The sequence below is a fragment of the Branchiostoma belcheri genome, unplaced genomic scaffold (assembly GCF_001625305.1).
Source record: "Branchiostoma belcheri isolate BF01 breed outbred unplaced genomic scaffold, Haploidv18h27 scaffold46, whole genome shotgun sequence".
In the NCBI taxonomy this organism is placed as follows: Eukaryota; Metazoa; Chordata; class Leptocardii; order Amphioxiformes; family Branchiostomatidae; genus Branchiostoma; species Branchiostoma belcheri.
The window spans coordinates 400,968-424,120 of record NW_017804087.1 but is presented as its reverse complement, the minus strand read 5'-3'; the positions used below and the strand labels follow the sequence as shown (position 1 = coordinate 424,120).

Sequence of the window (23,153 nt, the reverse complement as noted above, 5' to 3'; positions counted from 1 at the left end):
TGGCAGAGGGGTATGTCCAACACCAAGGTCCAACACTAAGAAATGACCTAGTGGCCAAATGAACGTACTTGCAATAGCCAGTCCTGAAGAACAGTCCGCATCTGTGGCACACCCCCTCTGGATGAAATGGATCCAGCTTAGCTTCAGTAGCGTGGCCTGGAACATAAAAAATCATTCTAAAACTGATCTATGTTAACAGTTAAAATCTCCCTCAATTTCCAATGCCATTTCCATTTAAGACGAGATACACAACTCCAAGACACAAAAGAAAATAGCAGGTTAACATTATAACTTTAATGTTAAACAGTCAATAGCCTATGCATTAGGTAGCTACTGAAAGCTAGAAAGCGTTTTATATATATTGCTCTTGAATTACGTCTTATCAAGGTAACTTAAATATGTAAAAAACATCGTCAAAATCCATCAATAAAATGTATTCACGTCATTGACAATAGATAACACATGCTAGTAGTAAAAATACAAACAATTTACTGCAAATTGATATATTTGATGTGATCATACAATATACATACATGATACAACATCCACAGGACTCTAGTGCGTTACAAATACACTGCAGAAAATATCACGTTTAATTTAAAACGTGTTCGTAATTCATTCACAGAGATTGATATGACAATGCGGCTTTAAGGAAAGTTACTGAAGGCCATGATACAAATATTACATCTAAGTCCAGTCTTATTAGGATAAGTCCAGTTCAAGTCACCGAAGTGAGCAATTATTTGAGTCACACATCGTCGTCACGCCACCCAACCAGCTATTCCCCTCTTGGTCGCCAGCCAGTTTTTTAAAAGCATTTCTTGTTGGTGTTTTTTTTCTCTTCCCGCTGTCACGCTGTACTCCAGGCTGGAGTGTTACGCCGAAGTTCAGTTCTACCGGCTATACAGATACAGATACAGATACAGATATGTTGGTGTCCCTTCTCATCTCATGCCGTACTCCAGGCTGGCTGTTCATTAACCCACGCCAACATAGGTGACGTCCCAAGCCCACTGTCCTGTCTCAGACTAGCAGTGCGGGAGGAATCCTCCTCTTGAAGAGATGCGCTGTCTTCATTCTCTTCCTCATCTTCCTCCTTCTCGTCTTTGTCTTCCTCTTGTTTCTGATCTTCCTCCATTTCATCTTTGCTTTCTTCCTCCTTAGGAGTTTCCTCCACCTTCTCGTCTGTACTTTCCTCCTCCTTGAGGTTTGCTTCCGTCTCGTCTTTGAGAACTTCCTCCGGGACTTCCTCTATCCCATCTTTGAGATCACCAATGCTCGGTGCTGTCTTGTAGTGCGTCGATCGGTCTTCTTTTATCTCTGTGATGTCGTCGGGGTGGATCTTTGAGCCGTTTTGCTTGTGCTTGACGTAGTAGTAGACAGCGACTGCTACCATGGAGGGAACGGCGATGGCCAGCATGGTGAACCCGACGACCTCTCCGACATTCACGCCCCCGAGCTGCTTTTCCACCTCCAAGTCGCTAGGAGTCGTTGTGTTCAGCGGGAAAATCTCGGTCGTTTCCGTAAAGATGTCGGTAGCCTCTGTCCACACGTCGGTCACCATCGTGGACAGTTCGGTCGTCGGTATTTCGTCAGTGGTCGTTAGTTCTTCGGTGGCTAACTCATCTGTAGTTGTCTCATCAGCAACGTCGGTGGTTGTAGCATCTCTAACCCTCTCTGTTGTCGTACGCTTTTGTGTGGGCGCGACGGAAGACGTAACGGTGGTCGGCGAAGCAGATGCCGTTTCCTCCAGCGTTGTGGTTTCGTCCCGTGCAGTTGTCACTAACGTAGTGTCAACAGCTACGGTTGTTGGGGGTACCGTTGTCATTTCCGTGGTTGGAACCTCCGTTGTTTCTGTGTCAAGCGTAGTTTCATCCAATGGGACCTCGGTTGATTCCATGGTAGTTTGGGCTTGCGTCGTTCCCAGGGTAGTGTCAGGCTCGGTAGTTGGAGGCAGGGTCGTTTCCAGGGTAGTGGGGGATGGGGTGGTAACAAGTGTAGTCGGGGGTGGGGTAGTAACAAGTGTAGTTGGGGGTGGAGTAGTTACAACCGTAGTGACATCAGTAGTTGGAGGCAGGGTTGTCACTATGGTGGTTGGGGGTTCGGTTGTCCGCACGGTAGTTGTAGGTCTCTTGGTTGTAGTAGTTGTGGTTGGTGGCATCTCATAACGCTCGCTGTTGCAGTTATTTGATGTGCAACACTGGGCTGCGGCTGTGGACAGCGAAACAAGAAATCAGAGATTTCAGACTTAAGCTTCCAGGAGGTACTTAGGCCATTGGGTTTTCCTGATGAGATTGTAAGACATATACTTAAAAAAAGGACTAGAATAGAAACTGTGCAGGGTTGGACGGTCGCTCATGCAATCCTCCCTCAGCTTCCTGAATTCCCCTATATGTCGACCTCTAATTCTTGGTATCTTCCAGTTAGATTCTGGGACCTTTAAGCTCATCCCATTTCCTGTGTCTCACTTTATTTTTACCGCATGTCATTCTGTCATTCAAGCACGTGCTGTCAAGCTATTTTGTCCAGGCAAGTATGCACACAAACGCACATAAAGGCCCACCCAAAAAAAAAAACACTTCCGTACCTGGAAGCAATAAAAAAGATACGTACTTCCAATTCCCAGCGCTGAGCTACAATCCGCGATGGTCGAACATCCTCTGGTGATGAAGTATATCCAGCTTAATTTCAGGAACGTGGCCTGAAAAAATCACCCCAAATTAGCGAACAAAATCAGACTCGTTTGGCCCGTCAGCAGACATAAGGACGAAGGCATGCAGGAAATAGGCAGTTTGGCCCTTTTGATTGGCTCTTTGATCTGCACTGTGATTGGCTCTTTGGTCTGTACTGTGATTGGCTCTTTGATCCGTTCTGGTGATCCAGTGTCATAAGTTGAAGATCATGGCTTCCTAGGTGCTTACAAAAATCACAAGATGAAGCATATCGTAGTCCCAAGTCGAAAGAACAGGTGTCTGCTGTTTACAGATACAAGCACTTTATTGCTTATAACTTAAGATAATGAACACCTGGAACAATGCTATATATGAGCCTAACACTATCTTCAAAGCTTGTCCCAGAGGCTTCATTCAGTGAAGGTTTATATTTTAACAACCTATCATAATTGCACTGGGGGCAAATCCTTTGAATAGCCATATGCTTAATCATGAAAAATGATTTGATTGCAGCCCACACGACCTAAATTTTCTTCCTGATTTGTGGTGAGGAAAAGCAATAGGGAACAATGAAAGAGTAATAGAAAAAAATGGGAATTTAAGACCGCATTTGGTCTCTTGGAATAGATCAACTGTTAGTGCTGCACAACGAGCGACGATTGATGTAACCATGGATACGGTTGCTATGGCACGACAAGGCCGTTGCCAGGGTGACAGGGTCTGTTGTGGTTACGATGATCACAAGAAGGGCGCAGCAGACAATGTAGTTATTATGAAGTGTTACATGTAGATTACAAACACAAATAGCTTAACATTACAACTTGTGCTGCTTCTGCATACAGAGGATTATAAAAGGAAATTGGTTATATCTTTTATGAAAAGCATGTAATACACAAGACCAACAATGCTAAATATACAGAATACAAAGCATCTAAAAGAGTTGAACAATACAATGTATAGCTATACCAAAGGATCACTTAATTGTATGCCTTTATAGTGTGTCTTTCTTTGACTTTCCATTACGTAGACTATACGGCTTATAATTGGAGCTGGCAATATGTATTGAGGTCAAAAAGAGGAATTGTACAAGAGAGATATACAAAAGAGTTTCTGGTTACGCGCCCACAAAAGCCGACCCGATTCTGATAAATCTATTGTATGTGAAGAATAGGAAAAGTACTCTCCATAATCTCATGATAAACATCCGAAAACGTTGGTATACAAATATAGTAACTCGTATTATCCTAGAAGCTTGCTTTGACACTCAAAAGCACTCGTCTGTTTCAAATTGTAAGAGAATGCCTCAGATTACTTTTGTTCTTTTCCTCTTGAAGCTCTATATGCTGGTAGACCTTCTTGTGATGTCTTGCTAGAGTAGTTGGATTCAAGAGTCAAAATTGTATTCAAGAGTCATAAACTTTGAATATCGTTAAAACAGCTTCAGATTTTCTTTTTGAAGATCTACGATCTCCATGTTTTGTACTTTCTTGTGATGTCTTGCAAAAATGTTGATACTAAAAGCGTCAGAAACATTGACAAGTTCAAACCTCTTACGTGTACACTGCCACGTCTTACTGCGTCTTTCTTATCAAGACCAAAGTTTGATCTTATTCTGGTTACGACGCAGTCACATTCGTCATACGTCGTCGACTTTGACGTCGTAGAATTTTGAAGCAAGCAAGTATGACGGAACCAACGGCCGACGAGGATTTAAGACAGCCTTGTCCGTAAGAAGACGGTTGATTTTGCAGGACACATGCACGACTATAAAAAAATGATTTCAGAATTCGATGATCGTACGACGTATGTGACCATTCACTCGCTACGAATGCATTCTCCTTCTTCAACAGTGTCCTTCGGCCCGATTTACACGGGCCAAAAATGATCTTTTCTACGATGATCCGTGTTCTGCCACGAGCAGTAGAACAAATTGTTTGCGCGTGTAAAAAATTAAAGGCAAACAGGCACATAAGTGACCGTGTTGTTACCGCTAGAGACCAGATAAGAAGATTGTACCAGTAGACAATTCCTCTATGTATGTCGATGAAAGTTAGACATCCAGGGAGTGAGATACAAAACGAAATTGTTACTCTGGCATTGGATAGATTTTGACAATTTCTTTGTGTACTCCTCTAGGTAGTTACTGACCTGGCAGGTGTCCTCGTCTCCTGTACATGTTTCCGTACTGACGGAGGTTGGGTTCTGTAGACAGGTGTAGAAATCAGGTGAACTCTCCAGGTGCTGGCAGGTGTAGCAGCTGAGGCCACAGCTACGTCCTGTGAGAAAATAAAAATGTTACCCTTATCTACATGAATTGATAAATACGTCTGTTGGACCCGAAACTACAGCATCTGATCATAATAAAAGTAAACCTCTCATTTTCGACAAAATCAAACACGTTTTAATGGCAAATATACATCAAATTTGAGAATTAAAAACAACTCTACTTCAATGTTCTATAGAACTGTGGCAATTTTTTCTGCAAGAAAACGAGAAGAAACTCACCGACAAGGAAAGCCAGAATAAGGCAGCCAACAGTGGAGAACGCCATCTCAGATTAGCGCATCTGGATACAACCCTTCCTTGCCAACAAACAGGAAATAGAGAAACATATAAGGTTACATAGTAAACCCTCTATTCAGGGCCTACATATAGGCATTTATACCTATTACAAAGCATCTGATCTATTGTAACACTGTTAGTCTATGGAGGACAAATTGCCTCAACTGAACCGTGAAACGTGCTCTGCTTATAATATCTGCTCTAGACTTTTTTCATGGCCTTTCTAGATTCGTGACTTCAAAATTGCACAAATCCGTTCATATGCAAACTTTTGTCTGTGCCTGATACCCAGAAAGGGTTGTTTTAAATTGTACTGCGTATACAATTTCATATAGATGTCAATGACCCCCAGTGAAAAGATTTCCACCAAAATGGTGTAACAGTAAACTATTCGCTATGTGTATTGTGGAGAAATATAAAGAACTAAATGAGATCTGCAGGAAGGAAAATGGCACGAAATAACAATGGATACAATCTTTACAATTCGAAAGTGATGAAACTAGTAGAGTGTACTAACAGGAAGAAAGTAAAGCTTACCTCGGCTCCTTTCACGCCAATCACAATCATGAGCAATGTCCGATATTTCCTGGTCACGTTGTCAAAATTACTGTATCTTGAAACAACTCCTCATTTTCACTTGACTAATTTCGTCAGATAATGACGAAAAATTGAAAAGGCCAATAGCAGCATTACCTAGCAACCCTGGTGCAAGGGCGCCATTGTCGATCTTAACTTGCATTTAGGATTAATTGCCTTGGTAATAGATACACCCATAATGTTGGAACTGAAAGGGCTATAACAGTAGAAGGCGGCACTTCTATTATGGCAGACCTAGTTGCAGCAGCAAAATCTCTTATGTTTACGCAAGGTATTGTGCAGAAAATGGTCAAGACTTTATTTTGACTTGGCATCTAAAACCAAAAGGAAAGACAACAACGGAAAGAATCATACTGGTGTGAAAATACGAAACTTTATCGTAGAAAACGTACAAAGCAAAGAAACGGAGGATCCGAAAAAAAGGACCAATAATAACAACATTCTTCATTTCTCAAATATACGTAATCACTATAGGAAAGAAGGCAGGTGATATTAATATTATCTCAGTTATTGTGCGCTAATCTACAGATAACAATGCTACTTTTTTGTGTTCTTTATCTAACAGTCAGTTCTTGTCTCTCCGACCAAACATTTTGTACCTACATTTGTGTACCACGTCTAAACTCAAAGAAGTTGTTGGGTAGTTAGTTATACTAATTGTATAATTATAAAAAAATAGTTATCAGTAACAACACATAGCTGCCATGTTCATTGAAACAGTTCTTCACCACTAGAATCAAATATTACATTTTTGGTCCATCACGATAAAAATTTGAGTTATCTTGCATCTTGCAAGTTGATGACAAAATCGCAAACAAGATGGTTAGTAAGAAAAGTGTGGTGTAAGTATTGTATATAATAATAATAATATACTAGTACGTGTGCAATACAAAGAATTCCAGAGAATGCATGTTCCAAAAGAATTAAAGTTCACTAGTACATTTTTTGACTTTTGACTTTTCATTAATATTTTTATGAAGCTTCAACTTAGGAGATTTGAATGCCTGCCTTTTCCTTAAACACCACAAGACAAGTCCTCAAACACGAGCAGAGTTCCTCTCTGTTCGGTACTTCGTCATTTCATCACCATCTTCTTCGTCCGGCGGAATAACGTTATATTTGTAGAAGTGAGACATGACGATGAATATAGCAGTCATCACAGCCATAAGGACTGCAAACATGAAGAACTCTACAGCCTGGAGAAATAATGGACAAAGTAAAAACTGGTTGGTAAACATTACAGTGTTATGCAAGGGAACACCACATTGAACATATCTTTGACCCAATGTTGACGTCACACTTCAGAGAAGCCACATCTCACTGGGTCAGTCTCGGTCTATTGAAGAAGACCAGAGTGACTGGTCTAAAGCTCTAGATGAGAACAATCTCTTGTGTTGGAACAAAAGTTTTATCTTAAAAGGTGGTATCATGGTTTCAAGGCACGACATTGACAGTTTAGACGAACAGTTGTTTGTGACACAAACCTGATCTTGGATGAGTCTTGACTTTGCCACTACCACAGTGATGAGGTTCCCAAAGGCAATGGTGAGTAACCAAGCTGCCTGCATCACTGCCTTCATACTCTTAGGTGCCTGGAACATGGACAGATATACAACTGTGAGGGGGATTGCATGGTGTAGTTAACCACTTCCTGAATTCCTCCATGTACTACCCACTTACCAGTGCATGCTGAGTCACCCTGCAATCAAGTAACCAAATATAACTCTCCCTGCAACTGTCTCTGCTGGACAAGCATACACACAAACTCACAGACCCACCCAAAGCAATATTTCGAAGTATTACAAGATTGAATGTCTATGTAAGGACTAACCTGTGAATATGAGAACTCCAGTCCTGTGATAGAGAACAGCACTTCCCCAACAGTGATGACCACATACTGTGGGACTTGCCACAGGATGTTCAACTGGTTGGGCTCAACATCCGCAAACCATTTCAAACTGAGCTGGAAATAGCAACCAAAAGTATTAGTTAGAAATATGTCATGATGATGATATAGTATATAGTTGATATAGTATGTGTTTCTTTCTAGGCAGACAAAGTTGTCAAATTACAAAGTTGACTCTAATAATTACTAATTTATGGTTGACAGCGTCCTGTCTCACTAACCTGATCAGAAGTGCTCCCAAACACGACTACAGTGTATACACCTCCATTCTTTGCTATGTAAGTCTCTGATACTTCTCCTGTCTGCAAATTCCCATTGACATTGTACTGCACTTCAACTCGAAATCTGCAAAGATAAAGTATAGAAATTTGTCCATGTAAAATTGACCTACATTTGACTCAGTGTTGATGTCACAGTTCAGAGAAGCCATTTGACACAAGTCTCACTGGGTCAGTCTACTGAGGAAGACCAGAGTGACTGGTGAGAACGTTTCTCTCATGTTGGAACAACATCTTTGACTTCAAACTCGACCTAAGTTTACTTATTTTTTATCAACTCACTTCCCGGGTTCCTTGACCACATAATCAGTTGCAGCATTCTCTGTGATGTTGTAGAACATATGACGTTGGTCTGGGACGCCCAGGCTTTGGATTTTCACATTGACCATTCTGTCAGGAGTCAGGTTTGACGGATCTGACAGGAATATCAATCTGTAGAAAATAATCAGATTGTGATGCAAGAATAGATCACTTACACTAAATTTTCTACACATAATTTATCCTATCACCCACTCATATGCATGTCCTGTCAACTTACAATGTACATGTACATGTAGTCTATCCAGACAAACATACACAAAAACCCACAGACAACCCTCCCCAAACAATCCTTACATATCCAAAAGAAATAATAAAGAAACAATATCTGTAATTGGACCATCCAGTAAATACTATTCAAGAACACACAGTGACAAGACTTGTATAATTGTGGACAGATATTCTACAATGAGCAACATTAAAGCTGGCATGAGAAACTTTTGAAAAATGATAAAAGATAGACTAACAACAATTATGGTAATATTCTAGTAGAAGGTGTGGGGCTTACCTCATCATAGGGTCAGCCTTATCTGGCTTCTTACCACGGGTAGTATACTGTGAGAATTGTGAATAAAGATAATCAGGCAAGAAATATGTTACTATTGCCATAAACAAAGAACAGTTAGTGTATATGTTTACTGGACCAAGAGTACAATCTCTGAGTCTTCACTAAAACATATTTTCTGAATGAGCATACCGGTTGTGGCGCAAAGAGTTGAGAATTCTTGTCTGTGACGATGACTGAGTAGATCTCTTGGCTCCCTAGATTGACAGGGTAGGCTGTCAGGTTTTGAGAAGGGCCAGAGACACAGCTGAACCCCATGGTGTGTTGTCCAACTGGGACGTCTCTCAGCACTGTTTGGTCCTGACAGGAACACAATGCAACTTCAGAACAACATTCACACATGTCTACCAAAATGACATTTGTTAATTACTATCTCTAATATATGTCATGCCATGTACCTTTTTAGAATTCTTGCAGCAGTACCCTTACCCACAGCACTAATTGAAAAGATCCCTTCAAAAGCAATGGAATTGTCTGCGTACCACAAGGTATCGTGTTGGGCCTAATTCTCTTTAAGTTTATAAGAAATGCAATGATCGGTGGATCGGTCCATAAGCCAGTAAAAAGAAATACCAATACCCATGGTGCAATACCAGTGTCCCCCATTGCTTTGTCACTTGAAGCCTGAACAACTTCATTACCAAAATATCATCCATTTACAAGTCTCCTGATAGAACTTCATCTGGTACTAGTATACTTTAGTCCAAAGTGATTGTGACATACCATATAGGGAATGGGGCTCTTGAACTTAGTGGTAAAATCATCAATCGGAGGCGCAAAGACGGGGGCTAGAGAACAGTCAGGTGCCATGTTCACTACCCGCAGCTCTGCCATACTGTCAGCAGGCAGGACTGGTAAATAACTCTGTCAACAAACAACAGAGACATTATATTTTGTATTCTAACAGCCATAGATCATTGTAATATAATTGTACGTGTGAAACCAGCCAAAAATCAGCCACCAAAATGTACAATGGGTATAATATATACAGATAGTTAATTCGTCTTAACGTTGAAAATCTATAATGTTATAATATCGTAAGGGCCTAATGCTTCTAGTATATAGACATTGGCCAGGTGGTCCTTATGTAGAGGTGGTCATTTGACTGTATATCAGGTTTGACTGTATGTCTTTCATGTTCCTTGGCATCATTGTTACCTGTATTTTCAGCTGAATAAGACCAGTGATGATGTAGGCTACAGATGAGAGGGCCATCCCTGTACACATTCTCTGTAGTGGGCTGAAGTTCATCACACAATGTTATACAAACATCAACAACCATCAAAACTAGTCTAAGACATAGAAATTCAATGACAAAGGCCATAACCAGTCTTACTATCAAACTTTGTCTGTTATTATGTTTCTTTGAACCTTTGTTTGGTCAATTTCATTGCAAAATTCTAGTCGGCCATGAGGTCATGAGGGAAGAGTTAGGGTACAATGAACAAAGATACAGTTTACATCATTTTTTGTCTATACACATATCTATAAGAAATATCAAAATAATCATTGACTTATATTGAAGAATCATTAAGTAGTAAATTTGAGAATCACAAATGTTGGTACTTTCCAAGAACGTGATAGCAACAGATTTTCTGAAATAGGCCCACCTTCTCAGAATCCTGCACTTCTCCAGGAGAGGATAGATGGCGCCTTGGAAGATGGGGATGAGGACGATGATCAACAGTGGATTCAGAGACTGGGGACAATAGAGGGTGTTAGTGTAACTGCCAATCAATCATGAAACACAGTAAATAAAGACCAAGGCATTGAGATTATGGACATAAAACCCCTTCTGCTGTCAAAACTGCAGGGCTAGGTGATCAGCTTATTTAAAGAGTTAAGCTTGGTGACAAACCTGTATTTGGTCTGGCTTGATTGTTCCTAATGCTCCCTGCAGTGAAAAAGAAAGTTATAACATATATTTTTACAGTAAACTCAGGTGGAAATGAGACTGTATATTCTCTTTTTATAGAAGATGTTCCAGCTACCTGTACTTTACTTCCAGGAAATACAAAATGTAGTACATTTATGGCCAAACAAAGTTTGAAATAAACAAGAAATAATAAATCACAAAATCTTTTTCCATACCGTGTCTCCATCCATTCTGTATGCCTGCAATGTCCACCTGGAACCCTTCAGATGAAACAATACACTTTAAGACAGAACATCACATATACATGTAGCAATGGTATATAACATGCAATGATGTTGTTTTGTTTCAAGATTATTTACAATATCTACTGTCTTTTATGGTATTACAGACATTACTTTGATTGAGATAGCAGCATTAAGTAACAATGTCATCATGAGCATTTACAACATTGTAGAGTGCAAGTCTAGTTCTACAACTTGACAGTAGGTGTCTCTCCTGTACCTGTTGACTGAAAAGTGTCCAGTAGATGGGCAGAGGCAGGAACATGATCATCACATGGAGGACCAGTTTGATGTCACGGACCAGACGTGGCTACAACAAGTCAGGAAGATCACTTCTATATACAGTCACAAAATTAATGTACATACAATGTATCAGAATCAGATACAAACAAAATGTGACAGGAACCAAACTAGGTAATAAAAGCTAGACACTCTAGATCTCAACTTCTTCATCATTACTTCTCTTTATGTATGGAGGTTTCTCTTTATGTATGGAGGTTTTGTTTTTGGACTGTTTGTGTGTTGCTTGTGTTTCCATGGTTACTTTCACATGCTAGGCACGACAGGCACACTGACAGGAATTAGCTCAAAGGTCCCAGAAAAGGTTTCCCAGTATATGCATGTCTGTTGTCATATTAATCAAGAAACCGGAATCCATTGCTTTTGTTACCATGGTGAAATGCCTAGCTGTCGTGCTCAATAATAGTAATACCATTAAGATAATGATCCAAGACTTACAGAGTAGATGTTGGTGTCACAATAGTCCATCCAGTGATCACGTGACTCACCCTTGCTACGACTGCAGCGGTTTTTGACAGCATTCTGAGGACAAAAATGATTAATTACAGTGCAGTGAGTTAAAAACAATGTGTACTGCAAGGTGCGGCTCAGTTTTGGCACTCTATGAGGTCTTTTTAAGTCATGTTAGAGGAGAGATACTTACACCCATAGCCTTAGACACCAGAACCAACAGGTTTCCTGCTGCTGGCCTCTTCTTGTAGGTGAACGTTCCCAGAACAAATAGGACTACACAAGGATTGGAAGAAGAAAGTTTCACATATATAAGTATAAACGTAGCACCCACACTTTGAATAGTCCTCGGTTCCTTGTCAGAGGTTAATAATTAAACAAGAACACATGCAAACATTTTCTTCCTTTGTATACATTTTTACATAAAGCACATTTACATTATACATGTTGATCCATATACAGTACAGAGAGTGATCACTGATGCATGTATAAAACCTAAGTTTGTAAGTTTCTCAATTACCTGTTCCAAGTGCCATAACTATGGTAGGCACACCAAATGCCAGTGCAAAGCAGTCTTGTCCAAAACACTGAACATCATCTGTAGGAAGGAATACAGAGGGGGACTCGCACATGTAAATGGTTATTCCTTACCATGGTAGGGAGGTACATTCTAGCACAATGTTGTAATGTGTTTCTAGTGCTTACCCACATCAACATAGCCATAATTAGTTGCAATGTTCCAAATTTTCTATCCTATCTAACTTAAGTACTAAACATTATTCTTACCAACACATTTCCATTTGTTTGCTTTACATATAACTGGTAAACTGTAAAAGTAAAGTGGATCTGCTCACTTCTGAGAACGGGGGTGATCAGCTGAGACAGGAACGCGCCAATATTGATGGCCAGGTAGAACAGGGAGAAGAAAACACCAAGCTGCTTCTCCTGGACAGGAGCAAAGAAGGAAAAAAATGGCCAAAAGATAACATTTTACACCATTGACATATTCTTTGACATTCAATAGTCAATTCCTGTTCACTCCGCTCATATATTTTTCATGACTTTTCATGACTTTCAAGCATTTCGAAAGAAAGAACTACAATAGCTAACTCATCTACTCATATTTCTTATACTAGTTATACTGGTATGTATATAGATGCGTTTGCTAAACATGGTTCATGTTTTCATTGAACATTTGCATATCACCTTGCACAATTGTGACCTTGACCCTACCTGTCCGTCTTTGAACTGGTCCCCACCAAATGACGACACACAGGGTTTCCGCCCTCCGATACCCATGGACAACAGCGCCAGTCCTATCATCGCTACCGGTCTGATAAATACAAATAAATGACAGACTTGATTATAGGATGGGCTATGATAATATTTAAACATAGAACTCTAAGTCTTAAAGAAAAATTAATTCAATGATCCCTTTCTGCTACATATGGGTAAATATAGTGAGTGAAACTTACTAGTTAGTCTAAGATAGAACCACCCAGGAGACTGATGAAAAGTGGCCTTCTTAGACAAGTGGTCTTCGCGATTTTGGTCATTGATAAGTACATGTATAATAAAAAAACATGTTGATGTAAATCAGAATCGCAGTTTCTGTGATATAACGTGACAGAATCTTGTTACTATCTTGCATATATAATATTGTATCAAATAACATCATTACTGTGCATTATGCTATTGAGACTGTTTTTTGGAAGTCAAACTTACACTCGCCATAAACAGTTACTCAAGCAACTGGTGTTTTTTGGCATATCTTATTACCTGGATGCCTAACCTTCACTGATGTATCAAACTTACACTCTCGCCTGTGCACTTCCCCCTGGGATGGGATAGGGGGCGCTGCCGATCAGCCCAGACATGGTGAACATCACGTGACCCAGACAGTACAAAATCGACAGGCCAATAATCGTGCTGTATGGTACAGACAGACAGGGTTTTAAATCATCCTTCTTACAATGTACATACTACATGAAAGGTTGCTTGGGTAAAGCCTAGGACAGCCCTTTATCTCTTGGTATACTTAGAGGAGGGCACAAGGTAAGTATGACAAAATGTTAAAAATCACTATGTGCATGGGACATTTTGGTGTTTACATCAATAGTAATAAAACAGGTTGTATACAGTTCCCAATAGAAAATGACAAAAATCTCAAGTCTTTTATAATTTCTTCTATAGCTACATTGTACATGTATAACTAGAAATCAGAGATTTCAGACTTCAGCTAAATATTTTGGGTTTTCGTGCTCCTTCAGGTCGCCTCCCTATCGATCAACTGTCAAAATCACCTCCCACCCACCATGCGAGTGAAAGCAATTAGGACAGACAAACCCATAAAACAGTACTTTTGTAACCAAAAGTGAAAAAAATAAAGGTAAATACAAGTGGAATTAGCCAACTTATGAAGTTTTAGATTAACCATATAGAACAGTGTAATGATAACTTGCATATATACCGATACTTTCCTTGCCAGCTATCAGCTAACATGGCACCAAGGATGGGCGTGAAGTAAGTGGCAAACTTGAAGGCATGGAAGATGGCAGTGGTGGTGTCATCATCAAAGGAGAGGAATTCCAGAAGGAACAATGTCAGGACGGCTAGGAAATATACAAAAGGATGGCGTTCAGTACCAAGGACAGGGCACTAGTCTTGTGGTGCCAAATTCAGAACCAAGGACAGGGGCACTAGTCTTGTGGTGCCAAATTCAGCACCAAGGACAGGGGCACTAGTCTTGTGGTGCCAAATTCAGCACCAAGGACAGGGGCACTAGATGGCTAGACAACATACAAACGGATGGCATTCAGTACCAAGGACAGGGCACTAGTCTTGTGGTGCCAAATTCAGCATCAAGGACAGAAACACAGACATAATAAAAACACAAAATGTACAAACTTTTGCATGAGTATTCCACAACTTTACTGGTCATTCAAACTATCCAAGTATGACATAAAAAGTAAGGTAGTACCATTGCTGTTCTATCGTGAGTTGTATATTGTGTTATACTAGTATTCTGCATATGAAGGAAAAACCGACCTTGGTTTCCATAGTAGGAGAACCTTTCCATGAACTCGAAGGTCCAGATGAAGGCAATGGACTTAGGTATTCCTCGGAACCTGTCACGAAACTGCAAGGCAAAAGAAAAGAAATAAACAAACTTTAAACAAGAAGTCAGAGAAGTTTTGAAAATTTATTGGCACAACCCAAAAGATAGTCTGATGTACTTTCAACAAGCCTAGTAGGACAGAAACCTTGTAGTTAAGTTTCTCCTGGGAGCCATCACATCTTCCCAGCCATCAGTTATTTCCTTCCATCTTGACCTTAAGGTCAATCTGTGGTAACCACAGTCCCCTCCCCCTCCTGACACTTCAGTCGTCGTTGCCACTTAACTGCATTTAATTGATTAAACTGGCAAACAGACAAACACACAAAAAATATTGCCTCCGGCCACTGAGCTAAAAATGCCACACCCTACATCTGCTTGAAATATTTATGTGTTCTACAACACCTTCTGTGTATTAGGACGAGCGTCTCCCGGATAATGGTTTATGATTTAATATTTTGCCCACACACATTGTACAAAACTGGGCACTTGTTACGAAACAATCATGTTATATGGTTATAGAACTGTAATTGGGGTGATGATACAATGTATGTGTTGCCACAACAAAAAAGCGCTGGGCTCCAGACGCTATAAAGGACCTTATAATATACAGGTCCTTAACGCTAAAAGGTGCTGTAATCCAGGATTCGGCCAGACCTACGAACAAAAGCCCTTCGTAAATCAGACCTCTTCGCGCTTTCCTGTGGAAAGTTTGGAAGTCTATCCATGGCTAAATTCCAGTTGGAATAGCCTTGAACTTTTAATAAACTCCAAGAAAGAAAGAATGTTGATATATGTTCAACTTTTAACTACACGGAAGGCTTCAAGGATCACACAAATGCAATTTTGGTAGCTAAAGAGTAAATGGTCACTCAGCGGTCACTAGTGCAAAGCCAAAAGGAGGTTGTAACAAGAGTTCCACGACCTCATACCTTCGCCAAATGATGTTAACCCTTGCGGTTGAAGAATCATACAATTTTAATCATTGATTTTGAAAATAAGAGCCTCATTAGCATTGATTATATCAGTTGATCATATTTTCCACCCAATGACAACCTTATCTTCACAAAAAGGCTATTATAGCACTTTCTCATAAATTATGCAAATGAGGTCATGATTTGAATTAATTATGTTTATTGATGTTCGCCTTCACTTAACTTCCAAATGTGGCAAGTATGAAATTCCCAGAAGTTACAACTATGAAATTATAAAATATTCCCATTAATTATGCAAATTAGGTCTTCATTTACATAATCCATATCCTCAGATGTTTTTTTCGTTCTCTATTACATGTCACAAGTGTTTCATAGTCCTATTATCGAACGAAGCAGATTTATAGAATTTCCTCATTAATTATGCAAATTAGCTCCTGATTTGCATAATTATCATTTGATTGTGTCAAGCATTACTTCAGCTACCTACATAGCAAAAATCATGACAATCCGTCCACCGGTTCTTGAGTTATCATCCTTCGAAAATTTTTTAACAAATGCTCCTGCAGTTCCAGAACAAGGCGCTAGGGGGGCATAACTTATGTCACTTCTTCCCTACCCCAAGAGCTATCTACCAACCAACATTCATGACCCTGACATGTCCAGATTGCGAGATATCAAAACCGGAAGTTCTGCTGCAGTACCAACAAAAGCCGCCAGGGGGCCCAAAATCTAATCATTTCTAGGTCTTATCAAGACCTACCCACCTACCAAGTTTCATGACAATGCATACTAAGCTTCTTGAGTTATGCTGTTCACAGCCAGACAGACAGACAGACAGACGGACAAACGCTACTGAAAACATAACCTTCTTGGCGAAGGTAATTAACGATAGTTGGCTTCTAAAGATGATAGACGACATGACTACGGAAACACAATGGTGTGATCCTGACCACATCTGGTTCTTGTTTACAAGACGAGGACGTTCGGGAAAGACCGTGGACGGAAACAGGGGCTTGATATGTCGTTCTTGGGCACGCAACTTCTAAAGATCCCGTACAGCTTGGCGCAACGGACAGGCGGTCTCTGTATCCGTCTTGGACCTCGAAAAGGGCCAAATTATCATGTACAGACGATCCAAAGTTGTGATCAGTTTTATACAAAGGGAGCTGGACTCAGCAGGTTGTAGCCTCGGCCCACAGACGTTTACAAATAATACGTGACAACTACTTCCCAGGCGGTCCAACTACGGGAGTCGGGGAGAACCACCAGTGTTTTTGGGTGGAGGAGGAATAATAGTTTGCCAATCTATCGAGGGTACATAAATACTGTTACATACTGTTACTGTTACATGATACTGATCTACGTAATACACGGCAACTGCAGCAGGTAACTTGAGGAAATGCGAATCTTCGCGCAATCGATCAAAACGACAAATTAGGAAGTGATGCCACCACAGCTTGTTGATGGCGTTTTTTAGTATCCTTGATCTGAAAAAGTGGACAACCCAAACATTTTTCAGTCTTCATCAATGAGATTCAATCCTCCTTAGTGACTAGTAAGACGTTCTCTTGGACCCATCGGTCTCTGTTGAACCGCTATATATCCTTGACCTGACGGGTCTCACAGTGCCCTGCACGAAATTATTCAAACACAAACAGCCATGCAGAAGTGTAGGATTCCGATAACACATAATTTAGCGCGAAGGTTTTAAAACTACCGTTTGCAAGTTTAAATGTACATGGTATACATGTAGGGAAAGGCCCGTCTTGTGGCAAGATGCCCGCAAAGTTGTAGGCCTCTGTACTGTAGCGTAAATTATTTCCAAACTTCGTTGCGATACGCCCACTCTACCAGCCACTCGCCCACTCTGGAAGTCAAAACAACTTACCGAGCTGGTCTCCTCAGCCATGGTTACCGAACCAAACGGGACGGAGTCTTCGGGAGTGAAAAGTTGAACGCCCGATCTCCTACCACAGGTCCTAACGGTGCTGTGAACGGTAAAGGTCCACGGGGTTTGGGTTTGTTCACAATTGTTGACCCTGCCTGTTGTGTTCCAAGAACCTCTAGGACTCCCTGCGGTATGTCTGACCTTGTTAGTCACGTGATTTCTGAAGAGTTCCTTGGCACACGAAGCTTGCTTGGGGCACGGAGCGCTGGTATATATCGTATATTATGAAGCCTGTTAGCCAGAGAATCGTAGACTTCCCGATATGTATATACGGAGCTAGATTTTTTTTTCCGTCCGCCCAAGTGCGCAATAGCGCACGCCGGTTGGTTTTAATACTTCAGGAAGACAAGCTGGAAGGAAAGATCTACACGGCTGACAAAAATTGTCTTCTTCTTACAACAAATTATAGATTGACGTTTCTCAAAGTAGGACGTCTTCATTTGATTAGGAGTCAGAACGTAAGTATGGTTATACCAGACTGAAATACAGAAGATTGTCTGATAAACTTAATTGCACCACAATTGTACAAAGTACTGAAACGCAGACCTATGTACATGAGGAAAGTCATTTTTAGGAAGTGGTCTGATGGTTGTTAAGTGCTGAATCATCATGACTAACAAGTCCTCTGTGCGACTTCCTCTCTCCCGCTCTCTCCGTAACAACTACGGGGTTGAAATTAATAGACCTATTTAGGTCTGATATTATTGTGAATTCATGTACAGTATATCCAAATAGCACATAATTATTTGAATTCAGGCAATGGTACTGTTTGCACATTGTACAGCGTGCAATATACAGTAATTGTAGTAATCGTACATAATGCAATTGAGTCAGGCAATAATTTGATTGCTTCGCTCCCCTCCGCAATTAGTTTAAACAGTACTTGCGGAGAGGGGGAAAGAACTCAACACCTATAATTGTTTTGGGTGTGGGATGTGTTCTCTAATGTAAAATGCAAACAAAACTTACGTCAATGCATTGGATCGTTCTTCATGTGATTTGAGCTTGCAGTAATATCACAAACTGCTAAGTGTCGCTGCATCGACAATGTATTGTGGAGGCAGCTATGTAGTCTAACATGTATGTACGATGATGTACGGTGTGATAATTACATCATACATAACGGTTAAGACCATTAATATCGAAAATCAACTATGTCAGATTATGTGTCATGTAATGTATATATCAAATGTTTCATCTAGAAAGCGTGTCATACGTGCACCATCACAAATTATGGTTAGTTATAAACTGTCTAAGCTATTTCGGCACAACCTACAAAATGAACACACGTTTGGTATTACCCGCGAACTTTTGAGACGTATCCGTTAAGCCGTAAAATCCATGTGCATATTTGATACGATCGCCCTTCACGGTGAAATGGTTTTTCTCTTCTAAAATCCACTGGGTATCAATGAGTAAATTTCACCTCTAGTCCTTTGAGTCTGTACTTATTAATAAAGCAAAAGATCCTCGGAGTCTGGGTTGTTTTAATCTTCTTGGGTCACGGAAGCTACTTTTAGGTCAACAATCCGCACACGTTTACTGTTACCATATAAAAAAAAACCTTCTAGCTAGAAATGAGAGGACCGAGCTCGAGGGAGTGGATTGGCTTAATCTCCAATCAGATCCAGTATCCAATAGGAACGCAGTATACAATAGGAACGCAGAATCCAATAGCAATGCAGTATCCAATTGGGTACCGAATGGTTGATTGGGCTGACTGACAGCAAGGACGTTCACTAGTAGAATGTCCTTGCTGACAGAAAATGGTAGATGGAGGTCACAACCTTCCAAGGTTTAAACCTCTGCCGGGAGAGTAGATGTTATTGGAGTACCCAGAGTAATTTCTGGGATATATATGATGACATGTCAAGAGACACGTACATATACATGTACACGAGGTGCATTGCGTGTGTCTTAGCCTTCGCCAAAGTGAGTTCAAGATCACACGTAGGCAGAAGGGTGGGTGGGTTGAAGTGAGGTCAGTGGACTGAGATGCGTTTGAATTTAAGCAGGCTTTCAAATTCACTGAGTCACTGGCGATTATATGACAACTATACATGGGCACAGTGCGATACACCAGAAAATTGATGTGTAACATATAGGGATATTTTGGAATGAAGTACATTGTAGCGAGAGGCTACTACGAAAGCACTTTGCCACTTTTATATGACCAGGGGCAAAATCCAGGATGCGTACTTTAGGATCTAGGAAGAAAACGCTGAAGTAAAACAATGTAGCCCTCGGGCATTTACACCTTTGTTACATTTGTATGATTTCTACTTCTCTTCAACGTGCAGCCCATCTATGTAACATGTCAATGCCCGCGTTAACAGGTGAATCTGTTATATAACGTCCTTGGCAGCTGAGCTACAGAGGCAATTAGTGGTCTCACATACTGACCCTCGCGGCAAAACACAGTACATTTCCCAGATCATTACCTCCATGAAAAATGGAGGTATTGTTTTTGGCGGCGTCTGTCTGTGTGTCTGTGTGTGTGTCTGTGTGTGTGTCTGTGTGTCTGTGTGTGTTTCCGCAACTTTGTAGTTAGCATAACTTCATAACGACTTTATGGATTGCGATGATATTTGGTATGCTGATAAGTCTTAGGAAGACAAAGGTCAAGGTCAAATATGGGCCTCCTGGTGGATGACCATGGTACTGCAGCAGAACTTCCGGTTTTTGTATCTTTGGTCCTGAACATGCTATGGTCTTGAATATTTGGTGACAGATAGTTTTTCCTGTCAGGAATAAGTGGTGTGGGTTTGGTCCCCCTAGCAGCTTGTTCAGGAACTGCAGGGGACTTTCGGGCGAAATCTTTGAAAGCCAATAAGTCCAGATAGCAACAGCGTATTTTCATCATTTTGGTGTGTAGGTATCTGACAGAGAGATGTACATAATTAACTGTAAATTATGCAAATGAGGACTTTATTTGCATAATTAATGAGGAAATTCTATAATTACAGTGTCTTACATTATAGAACTTTCATACATGTAATGTATGTAACCTATGGCAGATGGAACATCAACAGATACTAATTATGCAAATGATGACCTAATTTGCATAATTAAAGCAAAAAATCTATGATTTCTCAATGGTGAATAATGGGAATGTCATACTTGGGCCATCTTTAAGTTAATCAAAACTTAACATCACGATGCATATATTATGTTAATGCAGAGGTCATTTGCGTAATTAAAGAAGAAATGTACATTTACATATCAAGCCCATATTTCATGGAGGTATGAGATCTCGGAACTCTTGTTTATCTTGCTCGCCGTTCTTTCTGTGTGACGGAACTGTAGTGACCTTATCCCGTTACATCTAACCAAATGGTCCAGGCCATTAGCTTTCTATTGATTTGGACGTCTTTGCAATTGATGCACATCTCAACTCCAGACTCGGGTGGCTCTTCGGAAAATGAGAGCACGCCAAATCTTTATAAAGCGAGCCCGCTACGTGTCCGGACTTGATATGTTATAAGCCTGTTGCTTATTCAACTGTTGAAAAGAGAAAAAAAGTCTTTGTAAACATAATGGGCTGGTCGTCTCTGCAACACCACATAAGGCCATGTTGATTTGATTATATGGATGACATCCTCCGGGAGCCCCAAAACTGATGCGCGCGTGCGAATAAAAAAAAAGTTTTGCAAAAAAAAGTTCTTTTCATTATGAAATCTACGTGGTCATGAGGGTTGAGCAAATGGCACAGAATATGGTTTGGCGAATAATCTAGTCTTCAAGTTCATTTCTTTACAATTTCGTCTTTTTTCGTTTGATTTTGGCATTCTACGACATTGGTATAGTTTTGTTAATTTTTTTTGTAACTTATGGTATATTTTTGCCCATTTTGCAACTGTTTTGTACGATTTACAGTATGGTTGAAAACTTTTTTTTTTGAAACGGCCGAAAATTCATGCGCGCGCGGATGTCATCCATATAATCAAATCAACATGGCCTAAACACTATATCAAACATACATGACATCGAAGATAGGATTTTGGGATTTTCTTTTACACAATCAGTAATGTCTCTTACCTTGATTAATTGCAAGAAAAAGCACTTACTAGTATTACTTATTTCCAACTCAAAGTCCAGTATACATCCTTCACCCATTTATCTGATAGCTAACAATTCCCTCACCATGATCTATCCTTTGATCTGGAAAATCGTACTCAGGAAAACCAACAGCCAGAACGACCATTCCGTTGTACGAAGCAAAGTGCACCAACAGCACTTCTAACGCTGAATTCAAAGCGATGTTCTCAAGCATTCAGGCACTCACAAAAGCATTAAGAAGCCGTGAACGGTTTACTTCTTCCTACACTAAGGCAACGAAATCGTAGAACTGGGTTGCGACCGTTTTGACCTCTCCCATTAGACGTCACCTTGAATGTGAACGAGGAAACCATGTCGCCATTAGTGTTGCCTTAGTAACACTCGTCCTGCTAATGGTATCAATCATACCTTTTATTGCCTGTTAACAGTGTGAACGCCCGATCACTGTGACCTTGTGTAGAGAAGAACAATGGTAGCCTGTCACTATAGGGGTGCCCACTTAGGGCTTGTCACAATTAGTTTCGTACCGGCCATGCTAGGTGTCTGTCGTAGGCCCATTGTAGTACGTCAGACCGCCTCTTTCGTTGTGCCAATAAAATCACAAAAACTCAATACTTTCCCGAGGATTGAAATCTAAAGGGTTCGGTTTTAATTTACCGGTTGAGTTAGATGATGACTACGATTTTGGGGCTAAATTGTCCACCACTTCACAATTGTGACAGCACGCCGCTGTAAAGCTATCCACAAGTCCAGGGTAATCTGACGACTTGACAGGGTTTGATACGCGCCGGCTCGTTCTATCAGAGAGCGGGAATTGGGAAATCAGACGGCCGCTGAGTAAGATCCACAGCCGCAATTACACCACTGTGGCGGGAAATAGAGTGCCGCCTTTTCCGCTGGCGGGACTATTACCGATTGTGACTGGGATTCTATATTTTACTGTCCTTTCTAATAAAGTGATTTTGAAGTCTCTGAAGATACAGCTAGATCGTATGATAAGATAGTGTCCAAGGGAAATGTCTGCATTTTACTTGGCAAACGGGTAATCGTAAAACTCCAGAACTACTTTTGGGACGTGTGAAATTACAGTACTTCTGGGTACGGAAATATTGCTTTGGGTGGCTGAGGTGTGAGTTTGTGTCTCTCTCTGCTTGTCCTAATTGCTCCCGTCGCATGGTGGGTGGGAGGTGATTTCGACAAGTGATTGACAGGGAGGTCTCACCTGAAGGTGAACCAGCACATGGCGGGTGACGTGGCAATGGTTGTTACGTGGAGGAATTCAGGAAATAAT

The 23,153-nt window shown here is 40.6% G+C and overlaps 2 protein-coding genes across 2 annotated transcripts; both read right to left on the bottom strand.

Moving 5' to 3' along the window:
* Positions 1-920: 920 nt before the first annotated feature.
* On the bottom strand, positions 921-5,223 carry LOC109478894 (cell wall protein DAN4-like). Its single transcript, XM_019780704.1, has 4 exons — positions 5,178-5,223; positions 4,821-4,948; positions 2,614-2,701; positions 921-2,211 (listed from the first exon to the last, which is right to left on the bottom strand). Exons 1-4 carry the CDS (start codon positions 5,221-5,223, stop codon positions 950-952), a joined length of 1,524 nt encoding a protein of 507 aa, XP_019636263.1. The 3' UTR covers positions 921-949.
* Positions 5,224-6,141: 918 nt separating this feature from the next.
* Positions 6,142-17,879, bottom strand: LOC109479057 (solute carrier family 15 member 2-like). The gene is made up of 22 exons (XM_019780932.1): positions 17,744-17,879; positions 14,854-14,944; positions 14,276-14,417; positions 13,621-13,734; positions 13,039-13,138; positions 12,660-12,750; positions 12,326-12,403; positions 11,999-12,081; positions 11,794-11,877; positions 11,276-11,365; positions 10,990-11,034; positions 10,757-10,792; positions 10,509-10,597; positions 10,057-10,138; positions 9,622-9,762; positions 9,031-9,198; positions 8,842-8,888; positions 8,298-8,447; positions 7,959-8,082; positions 7,663-7,794; positions 7,316-7,423; positions 6,142-7,027 (listed from the first exon to the last, which is right to left on the bottom strand). Exons 1-22 carry the CDS (start codon positions 17,762-17,764, stop codon positions 6,869-6,871), a joined length of 2,175 nt encoding a protein of 724 aa, XP_019636491.1. The 5' UTR covers positions 17,765-17,879; the 3' UTR covers positions 6,142-6,868.
* Between the last annotated feature and the right edge of the window lie 5,274 nt (positions 17,880-23,153).